This window comes from Eupeodes corollae, chromosome 3 (genome assembly GCF_945859685.1).
Source record: "Eupeodes corollae chromosome 3, idEupCoro1.1, whole genome shotgun sequence".
Taxonomy (NCBI): domain Eukaryota; kingdom Metazoa; phylum Arthropoda; class Insecta; order Diptera; family Syrphidae; genus Eupeodes; species Eupeodes corollae.
In genome coordinates this window covers 22,094,735-22,118,896 of record NC_079149.1, presented here as the reverse complement: position 1 = coordinate 22,118,896, position 24,162 = coordinate 22,094,735, and the positions used below count along the sequence as shown (strand labels likewise).

The window sequence follows — 24,162 nt, the reverse complement described above, 5'->3', positions numbered from 1 at the left end:
GAATATCATAGACAAAATAAGTAAGGTCCGATCACACCACCACTGCCAGCTCAAAAACCACTTCAAACAGTTAAACGTTGATGATGGCGAGGCTTTCAAAAACCATTCTTAGGTTTTCCATGCCCTTAATGGAAAAATCTGCTTAATGAAGTAGCAACTTATGTGAAGATGGGCTTCATTACTGAAAACAATTATTTAAAAAGACAAAAATGTGTAAACTGTAACTGCAAAATTTTTACCACTTCGTACTAAATTAAAAAAAAAATAAAAATATTGTTGAAGAGCGTGTCGTTCCATTTATTAGTTAAAAAGTAGTTTTTATTTTTCAAATGTTAAAAGATAACAACTTTCAAAGTGACAGCTGCGAAAACAACTAGCTAATATAAATGAAACCTCTTTTTGGAAAAACTCTTTCCTCTCTTGGTCCAATGAATCAATGAACCGATCACACAAAATTTAAAAAAAATCAAACCAAAAGAAACATAAAACGGAAACATCAAAAAATAATAAGGACGAAATTAGAGAATATTTTCCAATAAAAATTAATAGAAATTTTACGATAAAGAATTTTGTTTATAAAAGGACATTAAAAAAATACGATTTTTCTTAAAACTTAACACTTAATAACATTAAGATATCACAAACTGGCATAACTCGCTTTATATGTTCAAAAAAAAAACAACAACAAAATATTGCTGAATATTTATATTTAATTTAAAAAATAAAAATTGGCACAGTAAAACAGCAGAAAACTCACTATATCATTTTTTTCTTAAATTTTAGGACGGATTTTCAATTAATTGCACTAAAGGACTTTTATTTTCTTTTTTTTGATATTCATTCAATGCAGCCAAATAAAAGCAAAAATTAAATTCATTGCATCATTTTCGTTGATTATAAAATATTTTATCTTTTGTTTAATTAAAAAAATGTATCATTAAATTTGCTCTGACCAAACAAATAAAATTATAGTAGCATTAAATTATAGCTTTAAGGTAAAAAAAACATTATTTTTATTTTTAGTTTTTTGATTTAATTTTTGATTTTTATTTTTATATAAGTGTTGTTTGATCATCTTCATAGTGATACGCTTGATAATTTGTACCATCCCATATGGATATATAATTGTGGCTACATTGAATGTCCTTTCGTTGCTATAAGGAAGTTGTCGATGAGTATCCATCATATGACGCTGTAATTAAGTTAGTAAAATTCAAGAAGGCGTGTGTTATTAACCAACAACGAAAACAAAAGAACTTAAATTAAATTTACATAGAAATTTTAAGAATATTTGCTTTTTTAATAATAATTAACAATGAGATTTAGTGTTTTTATATAATTATGTTGGTATTTTGAAAATATGTATGAAGTATGAGGGTTTTTTTAGAGGTGAGAAAATGAGCATTTTGTGTTTTGGTAAAATGATAAAATAACCAAAAACTATATTTTTGCGCAAAAAAGCGATTTTTAATTATTATTTAAAATTGTTGTGTAGTTTCTTAATTATTCTTTTTTTATTTTGCAAAAATAAAAATGAATTATTTATAAGAAAACTATTTTTTTTTATTTTTAAAAAGAGCCACAAATAAAACTTGAATTTTGCAAAAACTTAAAATTTGGGGTTCAGCACTTACTTGAACTTTCGGTTATAGTTTTCGGACTACTTGGTTCCAAGTCAGCGTCCTCTTCAAGGCATACATCATGGTCTGATGGTAAACGAGCGACCAAAACGGATTCCAGAGGATCGGCATCTAATTCGGGAACAACTATCACGACATCATCGCTAACACCGGGTTGTATCGAACTCGGGTCAACATACTGAGGTGGTATGGAACTGAAAAACGAGTAATCCCTTTTTGAATGCATAATCAAGTCCAATTTTACAGCATATCTATATGGGAGCCTTCAAAAAGCTTACCTTAAAGTTACACGTTTCTTAATACGGCTTGTTAAGTCGGAGTATCCTCGATGCATTGGCGGTCGTCGTGGAACTCCTTGCTCATATTGCGAGGCTATAGGTGAGCTTGGTTCCGAGAACTGTTTTTCAATCAGAATTGGTTTAAGCTAAGACAATTATTATGTAGACATATATGAATGTTGTTTTTCTTTTCTGAAACTTACCTTAAGCCCTCCACCGTGCGTTACGGTTGCAGAGTGGACATTTGTCGCACCAGTCATGGTGGTCCCGCTAGCGGCCATAGCTGTGCCAGCAGCAGAGTGGCCAATATCACCATCAGTACCCCCGGTGCCAGGACCACCACCACCATCGCCGCCGCCACCACCACCGCCACCGGGAGGTTTTTGATTAGAGCTATTGGAATGTTGAACTTGAGAAACTAATGGAAGAGCTAAGAACCGTTCGCGGTCTTGCATATAGGCTTTAATTAAAATATCTAATTTTTCTTCTATATCGGCTACCTGTATGAGTAAAATTTGTAGACAAATATTTCCATTAAAAAATAAATCATCAAACAAAATCATCCAAAAGTAGTCAAATTCGATTTTTCATATTGAAATAAAGAGAATTGGCCTAAGAACCGTGTCTTGTGGTACACCATGAGATTTTATTTTTAGTGCATACTTTTGGATGAAATATAATATGTTTCTTATAAGAAATTAATAAGATTTTGTCTTACTTGTCTTTCGACCTTAACTACACGAGATGCTAAACTAATTTTTGACGCATAAACGTCTTTTGCTTTTGATCCTTGTTTTCCTAGTATCTGGTCAAGTCTAGAATAAATTATAAATAAATATACAAAACATAAGGAAACCAAAAACAAAAAACAAAAATAATGGTTATTGATTATTTGTATGAATGTAATATTTTATTTTTTTTATCTTTTAAACAAAAACTAACAAAGTTTATAAAATTTATTTGATTGATGATTTTTCGAGATAAATATGAACTAAAAATTGATGGTTAGTAAATTATGCAATGATTTATTAATATTATTAAATATTTTGATTCTATAGCCATGCAATATTTTATAAATAGTTGAAATTTTTATAAACAAATGTGATGTAGTGTGTTGTTGTGTAATTATTTATTAGTGATTAATTGTACATAATTATTATAATCATCATAATCATAATTTATGCTTTGAAAAATAATGTGGGTAATATTTTTTTAAATTTATTAACAAACAATTAAATCAAAAATCAATCAATACAAGTGCATTAGCTTCATAACAATGTACATGTACATAAATATACATATAAGGAAAACTGTGGGTATATAGTTACAGTTACAGGCTTTGAAATAAGCAAAAGAATTTAGGCTTTATTTTGAATATATGCAAGCTTAAAGGGAAGTGCTTTGGCAGAGTTTTATTTTGTCTAAATAGAATAAAAATGGGCTCAAAAGTCAGAAAAAGGCTGAAGTGTGGATTTCAAAATGAAAATTATGAAGGTAAGAGAAAGATTGAGGTTTTTGTTGTATAAGTTTGTCTTGACCTAAGACGGTTATGTATCTACTGTTCTATAATATTGACTGACTAAGATCTAAAAATTTACTTTTTAATTCTTATTTTAAAGAAATTTTCTCTAGAGTATTTTTAATAAGTAAATGGAGTTTTTACCTAAGCAAAGTAAACATTAAAAAACATCGAAATTTTGCGGAACGAATCAATAAAATATGAACAAATTTATAATTGTCATTTTAACATTTTAAACGCAAAGCACTAAGCACATAATTATTTGGCATATTTTATTATATTATTAGGCTAATTATATTTGATTATTCTTTTTGTATTACAACAAATCAATACGATTTTCTATCACCATCTGCTGCGTTAACTTTGCCCTAAAATTTGGACAGAGTTTTCCATAAGATGGTTGAATTTTTTCAACCACTTTTTTGACAAACTCCTTTTCTCTTTTTTTAAATCGATTTAAGGAAACTTGAAGCTAAATGGACAATGTCCAAAAGCTTTGTTTTTAATTTTGAAAAAAGTTTTTAGCCCTTAAAATTCTCCTGAAATTCTAATTCATAAAAAAATACTTCATAATGATTTTTTTGTTTACAAAACATTTTCTTATGAGTTCGAATATTTTGAGGTGATTGTAATTTTCGATAATAGTTTTTTGTTAAAAATTAAGTGTTTTCGATGGATTTTTTTTATTATTATACATAAAAGATTACACTTCAACTTTTCTTACCGTTTTTGAAAAAAAAATTGACATTAAAAGAACAAACCCCCGGAAAACTTTTTTATTGAAAAGGGGTTTTTGATCGATATTTTTTCAAAACAACTTCTTTGTATATGAATTGAAAAAAAATATGTTCTATAAAATTTTAAAAATTTATCAAAACTGGACTTTCAAAATACTATAACTTATAAGAAAAATATTTTATAGCAATTTAGTTTTTTTTTTTTAAACAGATGACTGAAATTTCATGAAAAATATTTTTTGATGAGTCAGGACAATTTTAAGGGATGGCCATTTTTGGTAATAGTGCTTTTTCAAAAATGTTAATTTGATTTCAAAAAATAAAAAATTCTATTGGTCGTCAAAAAGTTAAAGGGTGAAAGATCTCTCGAAAACTTTGATCATGTTTTGAGAAATATGTTCCTTTGAATCCAAGTTGTATGTATTACATTTTTTTTCGAAAACAGTTAGGATTTATAAAAAAATTTCAGTGAATTGATCATCTTTAAAAAAAATAATAATAAAAATCTACCACTTTTTAGGGTGAGGTTAACACAGCTTTAAAAATCATGTGTTTAAGTTTTGTGGATTTAGTCAGAGCTAGGTAACTCTTAAAAAAATTAAATGTATAGATTACCAAAAAGGATTTTATGCATATCAAAAGGTTTAAGAACTTTATAACTACTTCCAGTGTTTGTTCTTTAAATTTACTCGACCAGTTACTTGTCTTCAAAAAATTAAATTAAAAAAAAAATAATTCTCGGCTAAAGACCGAATCTCTGTACTTATTTTGTATTCTGGTTAAATAATAGCAGTAAAATATATTTTACAGGGGAGGAGAGGTGTTAAGATTTATTTGTGACGAAAAATAAGCTGACTTTTATTTAGATAGAAGAATTCCAAGAACAAGGGCTTAAATAGATCTCTAGAATAAGACACAAGTTCTCCGCAGGTGAGAAATTTAATTGGTTCAAATAATAACACATTTTTAATTTAATCGCCTTACGGTGTAGAAAACAAATCTTATGAAAATAAAAATTTTAGGTGTACAAACTTCAATATCAATATCAGCCATATTGTTTCTGGTTTTTATATTTAAACAAAAATATTGATGTACATTTGAGGACATAAGCATTTGTTGCTCGGAAATTGATAAAGCTTCTATAAGTTTATTAGAAATAAAAATCTGTTCTAACCCATAAAGTGGATTTTTTAAAAACATTTCGACTTCAGTTTTTAATTTTGGAGATTTTATGAAAATTTTATTATTTATCTCAATAGCTGGAGAAGTTTTAAAATTATAAGCTAAGAGGATTAGAACTATTTCATTAGAATACAAATTTGTATCGTTAAAATAAAATTGTGTTCGTACAGCCAAATTTTAAATTTCCAAAAAACTAATTCAGCTTCTTAATTTGTTCGCATTAGCTTTTTTTTGAAAAACAAGGTGGCCATAAAAACTGGGACCTTTCTCAGCAAACACTTTTCACTTTGCAAATAACGTTTCACCAAATTCAAATTTGCAAAGTGCTAAGTCTTTTCTAAGGAATGAAAAGTTTTGTTATTTTGCAAGGTTTTTTTCCTTTTGTTTCACCAAATAATTAACTTTGCAAATTATATTTAGAATTTTGAAAAGCTTTTCAGTAATATGCAAATAAATTTTGTTTTAAGAAATTGTCGAAAACTAATACAAAATACATATATGAGGCAATTTTTTTTTATTTAAAAAAATTTAAGTTTTAACTTTTATTCTTAACGTTTTGATCATCTTAATTTCGAAAATGTCTAATTCATTGACATTGTAGTCGTCCTTCAAGGAAATTTGACGGTTTATAGAAAGAAACGTTTCCTTTTAAAAGCTGTTGTAAATCAAACAAAGAAGCTAAAAATAGTGACCAACAAAGAGTAGTAAATTAAGAATTAACTTGGATTTCGGAAATAGTTTTTCGACAAAAGTTAGTTTTCGATTCACAAAAAGTATCATCGAATATTGAATATTGAATAGCCAAAAGAAAATTTTGATGGAATTGGAACCCAATACCCCGGTGTTATTATACACTTTATGTCAAATGAATAGGGTCAACCTTTTTTATGTTTTTTATCTGCCGATATTTCTTAAGCCTTTAGGTTTTTTTGAAAAGCTTAATCATTGAATGAATGATGTACATATCGAGCCCTTCCCGCAAATTTATTGTAAGCGCCAAAATTAATTTTATCGTAAACGACAAATCAAAAGCTTACTGCTGGTCCTTGAAACAACTTGTACCCATAGTCAGTATTGAAAATTAGCAATCATCCTTAAGTTAAGAAATAGCAACAGCCTCCAAGGTTCTATGTGTTATTAGCAAATTTTAATAATTAAGTTTTCTTTTTTATTGAAAATGTCGCTAACGATAAAATGGCGGGAAGGGCTCGATATGTATCAAGTATATATTGCAAGCAAAAATTTTTGGATTAAGTTAATAAATACAATTTTTTAATATTTTCTCTGAAGAAGTCATAAAAAGTACCAATTTTTTGTGTCATAAATAGGGACACTTGTAAGATACTTGTAAGATCCTTTAAAGTAACGAAAATTAACAAAAAATCTTATAGTTTAAATGGTTTATTGAATGGATTAATATAATTGATAATAATGTGTGCTGCCTTCTGATTTCTAAATCACTTTGGGCCTAGGACCGTTTTTTTTGGTACTGTCGTCCTCCTTAGTAGACTTTTCTTGAAAGCCATTCAAACACGTTTTCCGTGATTTTCAAGTCAGAGAAATATAGTAGCCATGGAAGTAGGGTCACATTTTGCCCCTGAATCCAGGTTTTTTGTTGTGCCTCCGGTTATGCATTGTATGTATTGGTGCATTAAGCGATTGTTGTCATTTTAGAGCTTTGAAAACCGAGCTCCACGGTCCCGTAATAGGTGATTTCTCCACATACCACATACACCACCATATTTGCTGTTAGGTTTTTTCATTAATCATGGAAATAGCAGCTACTCGTGTATCCATCAGGTCCGTACAAATAAATTTTTTTCATCCGAAAAGACGCTGGTAGGGCAAGCTCGGTTCCACATATGGCTATTTGTTGCAAAACTACGGCGTTGGCTCTGGCGTGCAGCATTCTGTGTTGGTTTTCTTTATTTGTTGGTGTCATATATGGTCTGCCTTCTGTAGCACCCGAGCAACAGTCGATCTACTACCATTTACCCCAGCTTCTGCCTAGAATTTATTAATGAAAAGCTTTGAATTTGAAGCAGCTCTCACTATCACGCACCTTTTATGAAATGATGTGGCGTTCTTGACTATTCCTTTATGGTTTTTTTCCATACCTCTTTGGTTTTTGAGGAAGTTGTATACAAAATTTTAACTTCTTCTATAAATCGGATGGTTTTGCCGAGACACAGGTAAGCTCGAATTTGGGCTATTTTCTCTTTGGTTAGACCCTTATCTCTACCCATACTCCTTGCTTCTATCAAATCGATAATCGTTCTTAGCTTTGAAACAATCAGAGTATCTTTTAGATTTAAAACACGCTAATAGGTAAATTTAGATTTTGTCCTTATTTATGTGACACAAAAAACAGTTACTTTTTATGACATCCTTCGGAAAAACCGCGAAAAAAACTTCTATTTATTAACTTAACCAACATTTTTGTTTGCAATTTAAATTTAATACATACCTTATTTTCTAAAAAGCCTAAGGGTTAAAAAATATGATAATAGAAACCAAAAAAGAATATCCATGTGACACAAAGTGTATATGCACGGAATAACAAAGAAACCGACTGCAGAGTTGTTATCGAGTGTCGAATATTATCATTGACGAACTTCTCTGTAACACCATTTGCTGGGCACAAAATTGTTTAGGCATAGCCTCGAAATATTTTTCCAAGGAGGATTTCCTTATGTAACTGGAAGTACTGACATGACGGTACCAAGGTAGATACTAATTCACAAATTTTCTTTCAATTCGCGTTGATCTTATCAAAGACAATCTAGGATTTACTTTGCAACTTTTCAAAATACAAATTAATTGCAAAGTTGTTTTTTATATTGGTGAAACACTTTTACTTTTCACATTTCAAAATAAAGTCTGAAAAATGGAAGAGAGGAAAGAAATTTCATTTTGCAGGATATTATTTTCTAAAGCGAAAAGTGTTTGGTGAAATAGGTTCCTAAGCTTCACTGTATTAGATTAATATTTGGGTAGTATTCGTCACTGATTTTAATAAAAATAATTATTTTTTGCATTTATAATTTTAGTATAGTGTTAAAAAATCATGGTTCCTATAGGAAAACACCCTGTATTTTTAGAATCATTGATATTCCCAAGAAATATTATTTAATTTTTATTTTTTAATAGAAATTCTTTTGCCTTGATTATATTTCGAATATAAATCTATACATAAACAACAAAACTATGTAACGCGTTCAGTAATCAAAATAAGCGTACAACATTCAACATTATTTATATATTAAATATTTTTTGTTTTTAAATTTATATTGTTTTTAATTTTGCAAAATTAAAATCAAGTGATTTTATTTAAAGATATATATATATAGACACAAAAAACACTTTGTTGTAATTATGCATTTACCACATTATTGGATTAACAAATATATATATATATGCATATATTAATATGTTTATTATTTGAAAATTTAAGTATAATGTAAATGCATATTTTTTGGATTTTTAAATTTTTTTTTAAATTTAACTGTTAAACAAAATTATTGGTACAGGAAGCATCCTTATCTCACCTAAATTGCAAATTCCTGACACGATTAAGGAGATCCGCATGACCAGAAGAATATTGTTCTATAACGTCTTTAACATCGTATGGTTTTAATGCCTCACGAAATTGCTTACGTGCCACAAAGTATTTGAGCTTTAAAATTAAAACATATAATGTATTCTTTATAAGTAGTTCATGTTTTTTTTTATTGTTTTTGGTATAAAAATGGAATAAACAGAAAATTTGTTCTTATCAAATAAATTTTCAATTTAGCCATTTTTGTGCTTTTGGTTCTAATAACTTTGATACATCGACGAAATACTTTGCAGCGAATATTGTGAAATTCCTGAGGCAGAATTTATACTTTTATTAAAGAATCAAGATTTTGTGAAAAATTGTTTTTGTGATTTTCTTTTTTATATATATTGATTAAAAATGGCGTTAAACAAAATTTAAGAGTGTTTTTGGCATTGAAAAGTAAAATTATTTATTTATATCAAAAAGTGATCGAAATAGAGAGCAAAGGTTGTGATCATTAAGTTCAAAAAAGGCAACGTTATTGGATATTTTTGGTTTTTAAAAATGCATTTCAATAAAGCTACATTAAAAGGATTTTTGGTTATTATTGTTAATTAACTAATTCCATTGTAGATGTTGTTATTTTGTTTCATTTTCTATAAAATTTTCAGTTGTTCGATATTTCAAGTAGGAATTAAATTATAGAAGCGTAAGTGGTTAAATCAATTATTGAAGCTAGTGAATAATATTTTCTTATTTAAAGCAAATTTTTGTTTTTTTTTGTTTTTTAAAGTAAAGTCTTTCTTTTCTCTTCTTTTTTATTTCACTGCTTTCATTGTTAAACTTAATAGGTTATCACTAGTTTATAAGATATTATATCTTAATTTGTATAGCCATATCGAAATAAATAAATAAATAAAAAAAACGTCTTCTAAACTTTCTGCTGAGACCAACTAAAAAGTAGGTACAATTTCGTCACATTATTGTTTGGAATGGTTAACAGCTTGACCAATTTTCATAAAAATGAAAAATCTATTAACATGTTTCATTTTGAATAACCCGTCATGTAGGCAGCCTCTCACCCTCGTCGTTGATGAACATTATGCACAAAGACTTGTATTTATACCCTTACAAGGTGCAGTTGATTCAAGAACTACAGTGTCTTGAATATTTCAAGTGTCGCGTCGACAATTGTTCGAATGGTGGCAACAAATGCCAATAGTTGATGCCCAATTTTCGAATAAAATAATCTTTACACATCACATTTGCACAATGCGACCAAGAAGAGTGACTGATTGGTGCTGGCGACATCATCGGATCAGCTTACTGTCAATGGTGGATAGTGTTTTCTATCGTGAGATGACACTGTTAAACTTCTTTCTTTGGAGTTACATTATAATTCAAGAGTTTAATGATGAGAAAATTCGACACATTAGCGACATAGAACCTAAATTTTACCTCAGCGCCGTCAGACGTCGAAGTTGCGGCTTACATTTAAGCAATATTTTGTTCCATGCATATTTGAAACATTCCAATATTATCATAATGAAAAGCAATGATAATATTTTTCCAAATAATTTTTCTTTTATTCATTTCAACACAGGCCCTTGAAGTTTAGCCAGCCTTTATTTTGGTCTATGTTATACACTTTCTTAAATAATGGTTGCATATTATGTAAGCCACCTTTCACTAAAAAAATTCAAAAGATCACATTTTCATATTTAAAGTTTAATAGTTTGAAAGTTGGATTAGACTTAAATCATAATTGGAAATCTTTTCTAAATCACTGAAATACCTTAGAAGGTCTTTTGGTTGCAAAATCGAACTGTTCTTCAAACGCTAGTTTTTGGGTCAGTAATTAAATTAAAAAAAAAGAACTTTTTGAATTTTATTTTCAAAAATGTAATCAATTATTATTATCATAGTTGCGAACCACCAACAAGCCTCGGATACGGAAAGATTTACTGTTGAGACCACTTCTGCAGACTGTATAACGGCGACGACGAACTGAATTCCGCTCTCAGGCAGGATGATCCATTCAACATAGACGACCAAAGCCAACAATCCCGTCCTCCCGACTTAGACGAAGTAAAGATTGCCATATCTAAGCTGAAGTCTTATAAAGCCGCTGAAGCGGATGGCTTGAATACCGAGCTCTTTAAAGCAGCTGGAGATAAGTTGGTTAGGAGCATGCACCAACTTATCTGTAAGATATGGTAGGAAGAAAACATGCCCGATAAATGGAACATCAGTATTGTTTGCCCGATCCTGACAAAAGAAGACCATCTAAACTGCCCAACTATAGAGGAATCAGTCTACTTAACATCGCCTATAAAATCTTCTCTGCCATAATATGTGAAGGTCTAAAGCCCATCGTCAACAACCTGATAGGTCTTTATCAATGTGGTTTTAGACCAGGAAAGTCCACAGTTGATCAAATATTCACATTACGGCAGATCCTGAAAAAAAAACCCAAGAACACCAAATCGACACCCACCATCTTTTCATCGATTTCAAGGCCGCATATGACAGCATATACAGGGACGAGCTGTATAGAGCCATGTCTAGTTTTGGCATCCCTGCCAAACTCGTCCGTTTGTGCAGGATGACCATGGAGAATTCACGCTGCTTCATAAAGGTTGGAAACAACTTAACAGAACCTTTCGATGTCAAAAAAGGTTTTTAGACAAGGTGATGCGCTGTCATGTGATTTTTTTTAACATCGTGCTTGAAAGAATAGTGCAGAGCTCACACGTCAACACTAGAGGCACTATCTTTTATAATTCTCTCCAATTAATGGCATATGCTGATGACATTGACATAATCGGAAGAACTCAGCGTGATGTCAATGGGGCTTTTGTGAGTATTGAGGCAGAGGCGGCAAAAATGGGTTTAACGGTTAATGAGGGCAAAACAGAGTACATGCTGTACTTTACTAGACTCCGCTGTAAACGCAGAAAACAAGACCAGCGCTGAGATCAAACACAGAATAACTCTTGTCAACCGCTGTTTCTTTGGACTAAGAACGCAATTGAATGGTAAAGTCCTCTCTCGAGGGACCAAAGTGTTGCTATATAAGACCCTTATCATCCCCTTCCTGCTATACGGTGCAGAAGCATGGACTATGACAAAAGCGGATGAAAGCACCTTGGGTCGCTTCGAGAGAAAAGTTCTTCGTGTGATCTACTGTCCCGTATGCATCGAAGGGGAGTGGAGGAGAAGATGGAACGACGAGCTGTACGGGCTGTACAGCGACGCAGACATAGCCTGAAGGGTAAAAGTCCAACGACTAAGATGGCTGGGTCACGTAGAGCGCATGGAAACCAATGCTCCGGCCCGGAAAGTCTTCGAATTCAAACCGCGAGGACAGCGCAGTAGAGGAAAACCGCGGATCAGGTGGCGCGCACAAGTGGAAGGTGACCTCACCCAACTTGGAGCTCGAAACTGGAGATATCTAGCTAGGGACCGTGCTAAATGGAGAAGTTTGTTGGGTGAGGCCCTTGTTCACACAGGACTGTAGCGCCACCTTAAGTAAGTAAGTAAGATCAATTATTATTTGTTTTAATCTATAAGGAGGAGTTTCGTAACTGTTGAAATTTTCCAAAATACGTGTCTTACTAATCAAAGAAATATTACTTGTTTATCAAAAACATGCTCCCTATTTTGTTCTTCCGATATTATTTAATTTAAGGGAACAATATCTTAAGACTTTTCAATTTTTGACAGCTTTGACAGTTTATGGCCGTTAAATGCATGTAATAAGAAAAGATGTTTAGAATAATTCCCTATAAATAAAATAAATTGGGAGGCGCAAACGTCCGTTGTGAACCAAGCCTAGTGACTTACAACTCGCAACCATTAATGTGTGCGAGTACTACTGTCAGGAATGGAAGGGGCCTACAATTTTAGGACGAATCCGAACCGCTGATTTGAGAAAGCATTTTTTCGTGACAAGAATTACTCTTGAAGGAATTGTCAATTCCTCGAAGAATTCCCTGTTTGAAATTTTAAATATCATTGAATAACTTCGGAACATACATTTTAACATTTGCCTCTTCAATAATTTTGTTTATTAAACGGTTTAATTGCAAACCTTACAAAATTTGTTTGTAACTAATTTAAACATTTGAAAAATAAAGTTGTTTAATGTTTGCATCAATAAAATTTAATTTTTTAATAAGTGAAATGTATTTGTATTTTTAAACTTTCACACTTTATTGAAGTCGCTATTCTATTGAATCAATAGCTGTCAATTTGTTTGGGAAATGAAATGAAGTCATTTTTTTCAAAAATGCGGACTTTCTGAATGAATACAATTTTGATCAAAAAATCATCCCCTAAGGTGAATTTAACAAGTCAACAAGAAGAATCTTGATTATTTTATAAAATAATTAAAATTCTATATGACTGTTTTTTAATCTTACTCGAAGTTTGTTACTTATCATATCTAAAAAATCTAAGGATTTTTTCATATAGTTTCCTACAAAAATGATGTGTTTTTGTCTGTGCAAAGGCAAAGAATAAATTGAAAAATATAAAAACTTTCTTGATGCACTAATTTTTCTTAATGTCAGTTGAAGTCGTTTTTAACTTCTTGTATTAATGAAATGATTGTCAAATAAAAATGTAATGAAACAAAGCTTTTTGGATAATTTACGTTTACGGCAAAGGACTGCATTTGTTTTTTAAAAAAACTATTTTTATCTACATGAATTATCGAACATGAAAATTTGAATTATATAGAATAAAATATGCGGTAGGGATGTTCGGGCTTTACTCATCATTTACATTAATTTATTATTAAATATTTATTATTACAAAAACAAAATTAGAGGTAAGTAGTAGGTAGATCAAAATTTTATTATTTAACACTCTTCCTATATATGAATGCACTAAAATCTATGTTATTTTACAATATTTCTAATATCTTTTGTTTTTTGTTGTTTTTTTATTTTTTAGAAAACTGCAAATTAAAGTAGAACAGGGAGCTTCCAATGTCATAACTTAAAATAATATCAATTTTTTGCTTTTTTTATTTTTGTTTTAAATAAATTTTCATTTCAAAGTTTTTGGCATATTTAAAAAAAAAAGTAGATTTTTGAAAATTTTAATCATTGTTTTCTAATTCATTCAACCAAGCTGGGAAAGAAGATATTTTTAAAGGGTTAGGAATTAAAATAGGACTTAAAGCAATAAAATTAAAAAAAAATTAACAAAATTTCAAAAATAAGTTCCAAATAAGTTGTACTTCAGGACGTTACAGAAGGGAATGCATCATAATGTAAATATGTATATGGTGGTTAATTTTTAATCCAACAAAACACATATACATACACAATTTATGCTGATGGTAGTAGTAGTTAAAGTAGTAGGTACAAAAAAAAAGTTCGTGTTGATATTTTTTGATTTTTTGATATTAATTTTTGAAGTGATTTTTGATTCTGATGATGCACAATGTTGTACGAGTAGATAAAAGATTCAAACATATACGAGTGTTAAAGTAGGATCTAAAATGTTTAATTTATTTAATATTTTATTTTTTAGTTGTTGTTTTTTGTTGATAATAATTGTTAGTTTCTTGTTATAGAAAAAAGTTTTGTTTTTAGTAAATTTTGAAAGATGTATAATATAAAGAGTTAAACGTTTGAAAGTTAATGAATATAAAAATTTTGATATTTTATATTATTGTAAAGTATTTTTCTACGTTTTTGTTTTTGATTGGAAAAAATATTGTTGATGATTTTTTTGATTTTGATTTTTGATTTTTTTTTTGGAAAATGTGTGTACCTAGTTTGAACATTTTTCACTCGGCCGAGTAAATCAACATGCCCGGCTGCATATTGTTCCATAACATCTTTAACATCGTATGGTTTAAGTGCCTCCTTAAATTTACGTCGTGCTACAAAATACTTCATCTGTTTAAAATATTTGAAAATTAATATCAATGTTTTTGGTTTGGGTCGGTATTTTTATTATTTTTTTATTTGTTGGTGAATATTATCCAATTTTGAATTTTGTTTTTGAATAGAAATATAAAATTAATTTTAAAATACAAATAAAAAAGAAGAAAACAAATATTGAAATATATGAATCGTTGTCAATTTGTTTTAAATTTTGTATTAGTTTAGTTTAAATTAAAATATTTGTTTTATTTGTTGTAATATTTATTTTGTATTTAATTAATATTTAAATTAATTGTTAAAGGATTTAAGGAAAAATGGAGTTAATGGAATTAAAACTTTTTGGTTTAAATTAACTAAATTCATTTATTTTGTTTAAAGTTTATTTTTATTTTGTTGACATCGATTCATTTGTTAAGGATTTTTCTTATAACTTTTACTCTTTTTTTTATTATTTATTGGTAAATTCTTTTTTTTAAGGTGGAAATAACTAAAGCTAAAGTGAAAAATATAAGAAAATATAAATATTACTTACTTTCCTAATGAAACGTATCGCAGTTTTATGTTGATTTGTTAATTGAACACAGCGTGGCTCATCATCTTCATCTGTTTAAAATTAGAAAATATTTTTTGATTTTTCTTTTTGCGAAAATTAAAGAAAAGCAAAGAGAACTATATTTTTTGTATAGAATTATTTCTTAGCAAAGATTTGAGAATATTTATGTAAACTATAAAATATTCCAATGATAGAGCATGCAACTTGTCTAGAGGAGAATAATAAAATCACTAAGCACACAACTATACTAAAAACACAATTACAATTTAAATTCAAAGAAACAATATCTTAGACTATTTTAACAAACACATTAGTGAACTGTGAGATATGAAGAAATTTTAAACAAAAAACAATGAGATGTTATTTAAATTACACTTTTGACAAAAAATTAAGAACAATGTGAAAAGTGGACAACAATATTAATGGATGTCTGCATATTAGCAAAATATTCTCCCTAAAAATACTATACTTCTCTTTATTGCGATGACAACTCTGACATATGCTACTTATTTTTCAAATCACTTATACTAATTTTTGAAATGTTTTCAAGCTTTTGTTTGATAAAAAAAACTAACTTGAGGAGTTTTCAGTTTTAAAATTTATAAAATTAAAGCAAATTAATCACTAAATAATTTTGTATGTAATTTTTAAGTTTAATCCACAATATTTTCGAAACAAAGAAGTTGTCTTCCAGCAAATATCAGTGCAGTTTGGATACAAATTTAACTTTAAAATTGTGCTATCTCAAAATTGTATTAATCTCCTATAAATAAAATAGAGTATAGTTTTTCTGAAAACACCCTGTGATTTGATCTACCGAATGAACGAGTTCCTAGTTTTTTCTTGGAATGAACAACTCTTACGAATAAGTTCCTAGTTCTACTTTAGATACTTTTTTTTATAATGAAATACATTTTATTTTGTATTTTTTTGATTTCTTACAACTTTCTATAATTAAATTTTAATAGTTTCAACAAAAAATCACAAAACATTATTAAAAAAAACTGGCAGATAGATATTCGTTTTGAATATTAAAATGGGAGTTAAAACAGATTTCGGTAAAGTATTCCACATTCTCGATGTGCGGTTAAAAAAAGAATCTCTATACTTGAAAGTACCACCGAAATTAAGTTCAATGATAAACTAATGAAAATTCCTGGAAGTGTGAGTATTATGGCTGAATTGTTTAAGACATAGGGGGGGGGGGGGGCTTCTAATGCAGATCGCAAATTGACAGAATATTGTTTGTAAAAATATCGAGAGAAGTAATTGTTTGGATATTATTCCATGATTTCATCTTAAAGACTTAAATTTGATTTAAGGGCACGTGATAAAATGTGCGAGTTATATTCAAGTTTTGGACAGATGAAGACTTCGCCAATTAAAGCCAAATCAGATGGTTCCAACAATTTCTTGCACAGCTGGTGACATCTTAAGTATCAGCAGCATTGATTTTTGAAGCATTAAATTCTACACGGTTAATAATTCCCCATTGAACAAAGTTGTTGAGATCGAAATTTAGCGAGCTAAACATGCGTTGACGTTGAAGTTCCATATCCGAAGGACAATGATGTGAACCTAGAAACGAATATGGAAAGCTGAGGATCAGTTTAATGGATTAGAAGCAGCAGAAAAAAGATTGTTTATGATTACAAGGAAGAGAGCCGGAGACAAAACGGATTCCTGGGGGACACCAGCATTTTTTTATGAGTTTAAGATTTGAAACCTTCCAATACAACTTGGAGTGAATGGTTAAATAGTCAGGTTTTTAATCCAAAGAAGAACAGGTTCATCAATACAAAAAGCACTATTTCCAATAAGAGATTTGGAATCCAAATTCTATCAAATACTGCAGGCCATTAAGAAGCTTTCATTCTTCGAGATATTTCTTAAGCTGATAATCAATCAGTCTTCGAGATATTTCTTAAGCTGATAATAATCAATCAGCGTTTCCATGACTTTGGAAAGAAGGGACGTGAGTGCTATTAGGGGATATTTTAACAGGGAGGATGATTCAACTTTTTAAGGAATAGGCTGGACAAATGCTACTTTCCATCCACTCGAAAAGATACTTGTAAACTAGGAAAGATGTAAAAACATCCTCAGTGGTTTTACAACAGTTGAAGAACACCTCTTCAGAACAATAGGGGGGTAACTATCCGATTTGTTTTATGAGTTGAATATTGTTCGAAGTACATTTGCTTATACTTACGTAGTTCGTTACATTTTTGACGAACATTTTATTTCACTATAAAACTTTGACTTTTCAATTCAATTTCAATTTTTCACAGCCAGTAGAGAGCGGCACCGAAATCTGATTGAGAAATTATCGGAGAAGAAAAGCGGAAAACTTTTAGTCTTGAAAAAGCTCAGCGACACTCTATGATCTTGTTGAACTGAAGCTACGAAAAGCTCTAACCAGCATATCTTCCAATAAAGAGCAAAAAGACATCGTGAGCAATGAAGCAACGCACCTTCTACTGAAGATAAGTGGTCTCGAAACCGTTTTGTTTGCAACATTTTGGGACGATATCTTGGAGCGATTCAACGCTACAAACAAAATGTTGCAAGACCCGAAAATGATACTTGAATCGGCATTGCGTGCACTAGAATCATTGAAATCATTCGTGCAATCCAAACGAAATGATTTTGATAAATACGAGGAAGCAGCTAAAAAATATCCCATACTGATAAATATGTACAATCACACAAACGCACCAGAACGAGAAATGTGAGGTTGAATCCGCTCGATTACGGGAAAGCACAAGTCGTAAATCTGTCACCCAAGGAAAACATGCAAGTACCCGCCTTCATACCAGTGATTGACTAGCTATCCGTTTCTCTTACTGAAAGATTGCACGCCTATGAAGCTGTACGTTCGAGATTTGGATTCCTGAATAACATCGAAAACATGGATGCTGAAAATTTGCACGCTACAGCATAGTCATTGTTGAAAGTGTATCCGGATGATTTCGACTTGGTAGGGTTAATTTGTGTCTTTGATTGACTCATACAAAAAGTAAAAAACCTATCAACCTACCGAACTCTCAAAAATCAGAATTTCAGAGCTACATTCCTAAGCTTTGAAATTGCATTGAGAATGTATTTGGTATTGATGGTAACAAATTGCACTGGAGACCGCTCATTTTATAAAATTAGGCTTCGAATCACGATGGGACAAAACCTTCTATCGAAGCTTTCCCTCCTGAGCATTGAAAGCGATTCACTCCGAGAACAGGATTTCAACAAAATCATCAACGATTTTTCGACGAAAAAAGCTCGAAAGGTTCCGTTCGGTTACCCTAGAATTTAATTGCAAATAATTCTTTTTTCCGTTTATATTTATATGTGTTTGTTCAATACTAAGGGAATATACTTGGTTTCACACTAAATTATTTGTTGAAAAACACGAGTGAACAAAAATGGTTTACTTTATTTTTCGAAATAGACTAATAAAATGTTCGTCAAAAGTAGAAATTGTATCTCAAAATAAAGGCCCTATTTTAAAAAAAAACTACTTTGGGAAGAAAGAGAAACTTAGAAAAAACTATCTATTCTGCCAGGGGTTTTTTTCCTTACAATAACAAAAAATTTAGCACAAAAATTACAATACAAAAAACAGTACTTTCTGGTGTAAAATATCTATAGTGATGAGTTTTTTTATCTCTGATATTTGTTATTCTTTTTAAGAGTGTTAATAGATTTATTACGCACTGCCGGCTTTGCTGCCATTCGATGAATTCATATTGAACTGTGACCTTTGGTATAATTTTCTTGCATTAGCCCAATAATTATTAGTGTCTGATGGTGAAAGAAATTCTCCTTGTAAAAATCCACAAAGCATTACTGGCAATGCTGATGCACCACTAGCTGCTATAATACCGCCATTGTTGCTAGTGATGCCACTTATATCACTTCGAACAGAGATGTCACTTACAGCACTTTGTTTACGACTTGATCCTTTTGGTGATGATTGTGACAGCGATTCTGGTATAAAATTTTATTATCGTGACTTTGTATACAAAAATAAATGATAAGCCAAAGAAAAGCGATGAACAAAAAGATGACACTTCCAAGAAAGTTATGGATGAAATGAAGATGTTTTAAAAAATTTCCTAGTGAAATAGTAGGAATTTTATTGAAGAGTTGAAATTTCAATTGAGAAAATTGATTGCAATAAAATTGAAAATAAGTTGTAATAGAAATGAGTTTTCCAAAAGTACTTTTTGTTTTCTATTTCAGTGCTTCGTATGTGGTGTGGAAATAAGAAATAGTGTATAAAAGTGTTAAAGGTCTTGTTTTAGAGTTATGTAGTTTTTAAGCTATGTTTCATTTGTTAAAAATCCATTTTCATTCAAAAATTATTGTTTGTTTTTTATTAACAAAAAAAGTTTTAAAAAAATATAAATTTTCAAAGCTCATTCACGACATGCGATAAGTTTAATTTGTAAGTTAATTTGTAAAATTCATGCACTTCATTTTGTATTTATTTTACAATTTTCAAAACTAATATTTATAAAATTTTATTTTTCATTTTTGGTCTTCATTGTTTTATATAAAATAAAATTAAAACTCTTACTCAGCGCACAGATAACAACATCGATGTGATTATAGAGAATGACATCCACTTACCATCAGAGTTTTTCTTCGATATAGCCGTTTCTGCAACAGAATCTTCACTTAAACTTGGATTTAAAGGTCTTCCATTATTTGTGACTTCTGTAATGTATGAATTTTTTCGAAAACAAAAGAAAAAGATTGGAGGGAAGTCCAAAGAGCGAGATAGAGAGAGAGATAGAAAAAGAGAGACAAAATAAAACAAAACAAAAAACAGAAATGACATTCCCAAAAAAAATTACTTAATTTTTTAACATTTTTCTTTAAAAACAACTGATTTCGCCATTTACTTTAAAAACAAATTAAATGAAACGTGAAATAACAAATAAACTCAATGAAACATTTATAAATGTTAAAAAACAAAATGAAAAATAAACAATTTTACAACATCGAGCGAGCGAACAGTTGAACAAAAGTTTTTCTTTCTTTTTTTTTAAACGTTTTTCTTAGCATTAAATTTAACAACAAATTTAACATTTATTTTTATTAATTTTTCTTTATTGATTAAAATTCAATGAAATTAATTTTATGTAACTGCATAACGGGGCTTGTTCTTTGGTTTAAATTCAAACACAACAGATATGTAACAAATAATGCAAGTTGCTCATCACAATATTATCTACTAAAATATATAAACATTTATAATATTTATGCTTATAATATAATTAAATTTAATTTTTTTTAACAAAACATAAAACGAAATTAAACGTCAACTCCAAAAAAAAACAAAAAGATTTATCAAATGTGAAATAAAAAAGAAAAATAGCTTCAAAATAAAAAAGGCAAATATTTTAATTTTAATTAAAAAAAAAAACAATCAATTAAAGTAAAAGTAATAAAATTCTATACCAGTAAATTATTTTTAGGTTTTTTATCGCAATGGATTTTGTACTTAAAGAGATCTTATTTTTATTCCATGATAAGATACAAAAATGGACATGTTTCGGAAAGAAAAATCTACAAATCTAAATTTTGGTGGAGACACTCAATAAAAAGTCTTCATAGTTGTAAACTGATTCAATTAAACATCTGTCAAAAATAATTTGTTATGAAATTGTGAAATATTTTTCGAAATTTCGACAAGACCTAATTTTAAACTAATGAAATGGACAACTTCAAATGGGATATGTTGAGAAAATATTAGAAGTATTTTAAAACTTAATTTGTATTTTCTATGTTTTCCATTTTGTAAATTAAGGTTGAATGAAGTAAAAACTTGTTCAAAGATTATGATGTAATTGCATGTAGATCTTTTTGTAGAGCAGAATTCTCTGTCAATAACACAATGTATCGAGAACAAGTGGCAACATTACCAAGATGCGAGAATCCGCCTCTGACGTGCTGGGTTTCAAGCAGCCACCAACAAAGAGCCCCTGGTTTAATATAAAATGTCGGGAGGCAAATGCAATTGAACAACAGGCATGCAAAGCGGCTGTGCACAGCTTAGAAGGGCGAGAGCTGCACCCAAGCTCTATGAAAAGAAGAGGAGAGATGAATACCAACTTCTGAGAAGGAAAAAGAGAGAGCATAAGAAACGTGAGTTCGAAGATGTTGAGAAAAATGAAACGAAATTCACAAATGCATAAACCTCGAACCGAAGGTTGCAATGACGAAAATGGAAACACCATAGTAGATCCGCATTCAATGGTGAGGGTATGGAAGGATCACTTCTGCAGACTGTATAACAGCGATGGCGAACCGAATTCCTCTATGAGGCAGGTAGATCCATTCAATATAGATGACGAAAGCCAACAATCCCGTCTTTCCACCTTAGGTAGAAATGGCGATCTCAAGGCAACCTAGCCTGAGATCCAATTAGCGCAGTAGTTCGCTTCAGATGCCTTGAATGTCGAACTTTTAAAAGCATCTGCAGATAATTTGGCTGTAAGTTTGCACTAACTTATCTTTAAAACATGGTTGGAAGAAAACATGCCCGATAGATGGAACCTCAGTATTGTCCAAATTGAATAAAATATTCACATCGGAAAAAACCCAAGACCATGATATCGATACCCACCATGACTTCATTGATTTCAAGGCCGCATATGACAGCATCTACAGGGACGAGTTGTATAGAGCCATGTCTAATTTTGGCATCCCTACCAAACTCTTCCGTTTGTGGAGGATGCCCATGGAGTATTCATGATGCTTCGCTCCATGAAGGTTGGAAACAACTTAAAAAAACCTTTTGATGTCAAAACAGGTTTTAGACAAGGTGTTGCGCTATCATGCGATTTTTTTTAACATCGTACTTGAAAAAATAGTGCAGAGCTCCCACGTTAACGCATCAGCGTGATGACAATGGGTCTTTTGTGAGTATTAAGGCAGAGCTGGCAAAAATAGGTTTAACGGTTAATAAGAGCTCCGCTATGAGCAACACCAGATGAAATCAAACGAAGAATAACACTTGCTAACCGCTGTTTCTTTGGGCTACAAAAGCAATTGAGTAGCAAGGCTTTCTCTCGAGTGCCAGTGTCGCTATAGACCTTCATGAGCCCCGTACTGCTATAAGGTGCAGAAGCATGGACTATGACAAAAGCACATGAAAGCACCTTGGGCCGTTTCGAGAGAAAAGTTCTCTGCGTGATCTACGGTCCCGTACGCATAAAAGGTGAGAGGAGGAGAAGATATGTCGAGGAGCTGTAGTTTAAATCATGTTAGTATCATACATAGTTTACAGTTTTGTTCACACTTCGGTCTAGGTACGACTAATAAGTTATGAATTGAGTATGAATATAATTCGTTCATTGGTGCATAGATTTCGCGCAACTCCTTGGGATAAGAACACTTCACGGCCAGGACCCAATTGATCTTCAAGGACTTCAGACAACATTGAAGTGGTTGAAGAAAGTTTTAATGAAAATCCACGTCTTTCGATACGAAAAAGGGCAGCCTCACTAGGACTTGCAAGAGCTATTATTCATGAATTTTTAAAAAAGGATTTAAAGTTCCATCCATTCAAAATTCAAGGACAAAATTCTTTTTGAACGTTTTCGTACTGTGAATCCCATTATTTTAAGCGACGAGTCAAAAACTTAACAGTGACTTTGGGGACATCCCGTGAACAGCCAGGTCCCTCGATTTAATACCAATATATTATTTTTAATTGGAGCGACCTGAAAAAGAGAGTTTAGATCAATAATCCTCGAACTCTAATGAATCTAATAGAAAACATTCGTCGAGAAAACAGCGAAATTGAATCAAGCTTACAGCAGTGTTATGCCGCTTAACACGAGGCTCCTTTTTAAACAGTTCGTACTTATGTTTATGTTTTATTGAAATCCGCATTAATATTTCATCGTTTATTGTTTCAAATAAAACAATAGACTAAACAGATTTTTGTAATTTAATGTTGAAAATATAAATCTGACACTAGACAAATATTAAATGCTCATTATCAAAGCTTTATTCTTCCCTTGCAGCAGGTGATAGTTCAAATGTATATAAGATAATAAATAAGGTGCATCAATTTCAAGATTTATAAGTTCATGAAGAAAAATCAAGTATCATTAACTCGACTTTGATGGAGATATTGCATTTGAAGAAGCTGAATACGATGTTGATAGGGAGGTGGATCCCAAAGACCTTAAGGTCAAAGCGAATGAAATTATGTTCAGTTAATTTTATACGTTTTCTATGAATTTCTTAATAAGGAGTCCAAGTCCATACTTGTGTCCATACAAGATGAAGATTTTCTAAAACCAACCGTAACTTGCCTTATTGACAACAAGATAAATGTGATGTTTTAATTCAAAGTTGGAACAGAAATCAGCTCCAAAATCTTTTAAAATTAAATTTATCGTCTGGCATTTTAAAGGTTTGAAAGAAAGCCTATTTTTTCCCACACCAAAATTGTAAAACAATCAATCAATCGACTTGAGTTATTATTTTTAAAATCTTTTTGCGAAACTGAGCCTTTCTCTTGAGCACAGATATGACATTTCGTTGTTAATTGAGAGGATACAAAGAAAAGGTCCAATATTTCTTCTCTGGGGAACACCAGATTGACCAACAAAAGGTTTTAAATAACAATTTCAAAATTTGACCTAATTCATTTCATGGTGAGATTTGATCCAAGGTAGTGCCCGTGGCATGATGGTCAGTGCATTGGACAAGAGATCTTGGGTTCGATACCTGCTTGTGCCATCTAAAGTTTTCTTTCATTGACAAAATTTCCAAAAGTAATTCTTGT

General features: G+C 30.6%; 1 protein-coding gene across 20 annotated transcripts in view; it reads right to left on the bottom strand.

Annotated features, from left to right (window-relative positions):
• Nucleotides 1–24,162, bottom strand: part of LOC129952313 (potassium voltage-gated channel subfamily KQT member 5) — a 498,379-nt gene that overhangs the window by 15,852 nt on the left and 458,365 nt on the right. For 8 of the 20 annotated variants that reach the window (XM_056064829.1, XM_056064836.1, XM_056064833.1 and 5 more), the window contains 8 exons: nt 19,986–20,072; nt 19,068–19,340; nt 15,333–15,403; nt 14,685–14,812; nt 2,637–2,733; nt 2,122–2,418; nt 1,919–2,064; nt 1,635–1,834 (listed from right to left, as the gene is read on the bottom strand). In XM_056064829.1, coding sequence (XP_055920804.1) covers nt 1,635–1,834; nt 1,919–2,064; nt 2,122–2,418; nt 2,637–2,733; nt 14,685–14,812; nt 15,333–15,403; nt 19,068–19,340; nt 19,986–20,072 — 1,299 coding nt within the window. Of the gene's footprint in view, nt 1–1,634; nt 1,835–1,918; nt 2,065–2,121; nt 2,419–2,636; nt 2,734–8,904; nt 9,033–14,684; nt 14,813–15,332; nt 15,404–19,067; nt 19,341–19,985; nt 20,073–24,162 lie in introns of all 20 variants that reach the window. The other 12 variants (XM_056064845.1, XM_056064849.1, XM_056064850.1 and 9 more) reach the window with 9 other exon arrangements.